This window comes from Gavialis gangeticus, unplaced genomic scaffold, assembly GCF_001723915.1.
Source record: "Gavialis gangeticus isolate Ggan-Ray unplaced genomic scaffold, GavGan_comp1, whole genome shotgun sequence".
In the NCBI taxonomy this organism is placed as follows: Eukaryota; Metazoa; Chordata; order Crocodylia; family Gavialidae; genus Gavialis; species Gavialis gangeticus.
Window position 1 is genome coordinate 17,417,548 of NW_017729019.1, and position 3,417 is coordinate 17,420,964.

The 3,417-nt window shown below is 44.9% G+C and overlaps 1 protein-coding gene and 1 long non-coding RNA gene across 3 annotated transcripts in view; both read left to right on the top strand.

The window, feature by feature from the left end:
* ATP2B4 (ATPase plasma membrane Ca2+ transporting 4) overlaps nucleotides 1-1,982 on the top strand; it is a 115,498-nt gene extending 113,516 nt beyond the window's left edge. Inside the window, exon 21 of one of the 2 annotated variants that reach the window (XM_019514270.1) lies at nucleotides 1,159-1,982. In XM_019514270.1, coding sequence (XP_019369815.1) covers nucleotides 1,159-1,350 — 192 coding nt within the window. In that variant the 3' untranslated portion in view covers nucleotides 1,351-1,982. The remainder of the gene's footprint in view (nucleotides 1-1,158) is intronic. The other variant, XM_019514269.1, reaches the window with a different exon arrangement.
* A 235-nt stretch (nucleotides 1,983-2,217) lies between these two features.
* Nucleotides 2,218-3,417, top strand: part of LOC109295408 — a 7,085-nt gene continuing 5,885 nt past the window's right edge. The window contains exon 1 of the long non-coding RNA XR_002096741.1: nucleotides 2,218-3,348. This is a non-coding gene — a long non-coding RNA (uncharacterized LOC109295408). The remainder of the gene's footprint in view (nucleotides 3,349-3,417) is intronic.

Here is a 3,417-nt window from a genome sequence, read left to right on the forward strand (position 1 = left end):
GGGGGGGGGGTTGATTATTTGGGGATGTAACTTGTACCTTACCCATGCGACCGAACAAACTGTGACTTGAATGCAGGGAGAGCTATAAGTTTCAGGCTCATATTCTTACAAGAAACCTGCAGGAGTTCAGAATTGGGTGTCTTAGCCTCCTTTATAAACACTAGCTTTCCATTTCTGCTTGTTTCTACCTCACCTCCCAATGCAGTGACATGGTGGAAGTCTAGTGCCTTAAGCAGACAGACTTTAGGAAGTGTCCAGCTTGACACGCATCAAGCCTAGTTGTGCAGAGGTGCTGAGCCCTGGTGACCTTCTGGTGGGATCTCTGGGTGCCCACTACCCCTGAAACCTAGGTCCAGCACTGTCTCATGCTGGGTGATCCAAAGTGATGGCTGCTTCTGGAAGCAATAGCCTTAAGCACCATTGGCACAGATAAAGATCCTCAACTCCTGACCAGGATCTAGGCAACAATGTGGAAACTCACACAGATTTGGTTTCCTTCTTGCATGCTCAGCTGGGTCCGCTGATTGTTGTTATTGGCATCTGCTTGGACCTGCTGCATCACGGGGTCTTGACAAGTTTACGGCACTTTTTTTTTTTTTTTTTTTTGAACTGGTTCCTTTTGTAGGTCTAAAATAAGTAAAAGAATGCATCACTTTTCACCCTCGAGTTTTTGCCTTGAGGCCAGATCACTGTGCGTCTAACCCACCTCTCTCTTTTGTTTTAGTTCTACATTTTTGTGTGTCTTTCTGTTGTCGACGTCGGGGGGGAGGGGGGCCGATTTAAGCACACAGCCGCGTGCGCACACATGAGAACTAATGCATTTTGATTTCCATTCATTTCAAAGTGATCTGTTTTTGGAAATGTTCTGTTTTTGTTTTGTGTGTCTGTTTTTTCTTGCAGCTTCTGAAGTCTCCCCATAGTCGGTTGTTCCATCACATCCCTAGTGCCTGAATTTGATCCATGTGGCCATCCTAGTTCTCCATAGCTTCTCTCTCATTTTGTTGTTTAGTTTTTTTGTTCTGTAGTCTTGTGATGTTGTGGCATTTTTGTCCTTTTTTTTTTTTTTTCTCCTCCCCCTCCTTCCTCCTGAAGAGGTTGATCTCTCGTGGCCGCCTCTAACCTCTCTTCTGTTTGTTCCCACACCCTCCCTCCTAACAGATCAAAGTGGTGAATGCGTTCCGTAGCTCCTTGTACGAAGGCCTTGAGAAACCTGAATCCAGAAGCTCCATTCATAACTTCATGACTCACCCAGAGTTCATCCGGGAGGAATACGAGTCTCAAACCCCATTGGAATACGAGTCTCAAACCCACGATGACGCTGCAGATGACCCCGGGATTGACGGACTCTAAAAGTGAGGTGGGGGTAACCCAGGCGGATCCTTATCCCTGAACAAAAAATAACAATGCAGTGGACCGCGATCTAGCCCGGGTCCCCGTCCCGGAGTCTGAAAGCCCCTGACACAGCTTGGAGACATCGGTTTGACCTTTGAACTTTGATTCCCCCCCCCCTCCACCTTTTGCTCCACACCTGTGATGTCGGCACTAATAACTGATCTCGCACTGCGGTCACATCATGTCAACTGCTCATGCGTATATAATTTTGTTTTCTTTTGATGATGATTTAGTGGCAGGAACTGGAGTAGCACATTGGGGGGGCGATGGGATTAAGGAAAAATTGTGAGGATGTGTTGTCACCCCCAGCGGCACTCACCCAAGTGAAAAACAGCCAAGCCAATATTTCTTCTCCTTGAGTTGGTTTCCGGGTGTCATTGGGGGGGGTGTCCATTTTGAAACAATGCATGTTCAAAGAAAAGGTTGAATTGTCTTACAGAGTCTTACGTGTGCACTCAGTAGTCCAGTATCAAGGGTGCCGTTGTGATTTTTCTTTTTTCTTTTGCTTGTGGAATTTTACCCCTGGATAAATCCACATGTGAGGAAAAAGCACGAAAGTGCAGGTTTAAAAATTATATGGCAAAAACCTTAAAAAAAAAAAAAAAGAAAAGGAGAGGGAAGGAGTTGTGGGGGGAAATGCTGATATTGCCCACAGAGACTCTGATGGTTACAGTTATTAAAAAAAAAAAAAAAAAAAAAAAAAAAAAAAAAGGGGGGGGAAGGGGTTGGGGGGGGAAAAGGTTAAATTGCCCCAAAAAACCCTGATGGTTAAAGTTTTTAAAAAAAAAAAAAAAAAAAAAAAGAAAAGAAAGTCTTCCACCTTGGGGAAAAAATGGTACCTAACCTATACACTATTTTTGTTTTTTGTGCGCCTCTCTCTCTCTCTCTTTTTTTCTGTCTCCGAAGTAGTAATTGTCATAAAAACATGGGATGAAGGACATTTTAAGAGTCTTAAGTGTATTGGATTTGATGAAAATGCCCCTGTTTTTTTGTCACAAAGCACCACGGAAGATGCCACCACCAGTCGGAGTGCCACGACTGGAAAGAGCAGGTCTCCTCTTCTTACGGATCTCCATAGAAGCATCTTTTTTTCGTTGCTCTGAACCGTTTGAAATCGGACGGCAGGTTTTCGATGGTTGGTGGGAGTTGTGCATAACTTCACAGCTGACTATTTCTGAACCACTTCTGTAAGCGGAGGTGATTTTAAAGCAGGTTTTTGGATTGTCTATACCATCTGGTTAAATATTTCTTTGGCCTGGGAGTGAGAGTACCAGCAGTGGCTGGTTGTGTTTTAATCCCAGAAGATGCACCGTGTGTACACCAGGACCCATCTGTTCTGTTCAAAGTGGTGGCAGTCTGAATGTGTATTGAATGCCAGCTTACCCGATGGTATAGTTGGGCCTTGATAAGGCTTCCAATCCCTGCCACCCTTGTAGGGCTTTGTGGGTTCCTTAGGACAGAGAGAAGAGAGATAAGTGGAGAAGAGGGTGTGTTTGTACCTGCTATTTCTTCAGCATGCTGTTCAGGTGGAACGTGAACCCCACAAATTGAACTGTCTGGTGTCTCACGAGGGCTGGGTGATGCTGTCTGCCGGCCAGTGTGCCCTGCTATTGCATACCTGTCTTAATGAGGAAAGAATGGGCAAAGGCACCTCCTTCACTTGAACTTCCAGAGGAGGCTTCATAGCTAGGCTTAATCCCATTCCCCTCTGCTCTCCCTGACTGGGACGGTCTTCTCTTTTCCATGGATTCTCGTTTGCCTCCCTTTTTATTTTATTTTATTTTTTTTTAGTTACTATAACCTGATGTGAGAAATCATGGTTCATGAAGACAGTCCTAGCTGGCGCGATTGTCTCTGGAGAAAACTACCCCTGGGTGTCCTGTGCTGCTGCTGCTGCTGCTTATTATTATTATTATTGTATCCCTCCATTTTTTAGGTTAGTTTCCTGGAATTGAGGTCTGGGCTTCAGCTTTTGTCCACCCGGGAAGTTACCCAGTGAAGTTATTTGAGCAGTTATTCTCATGA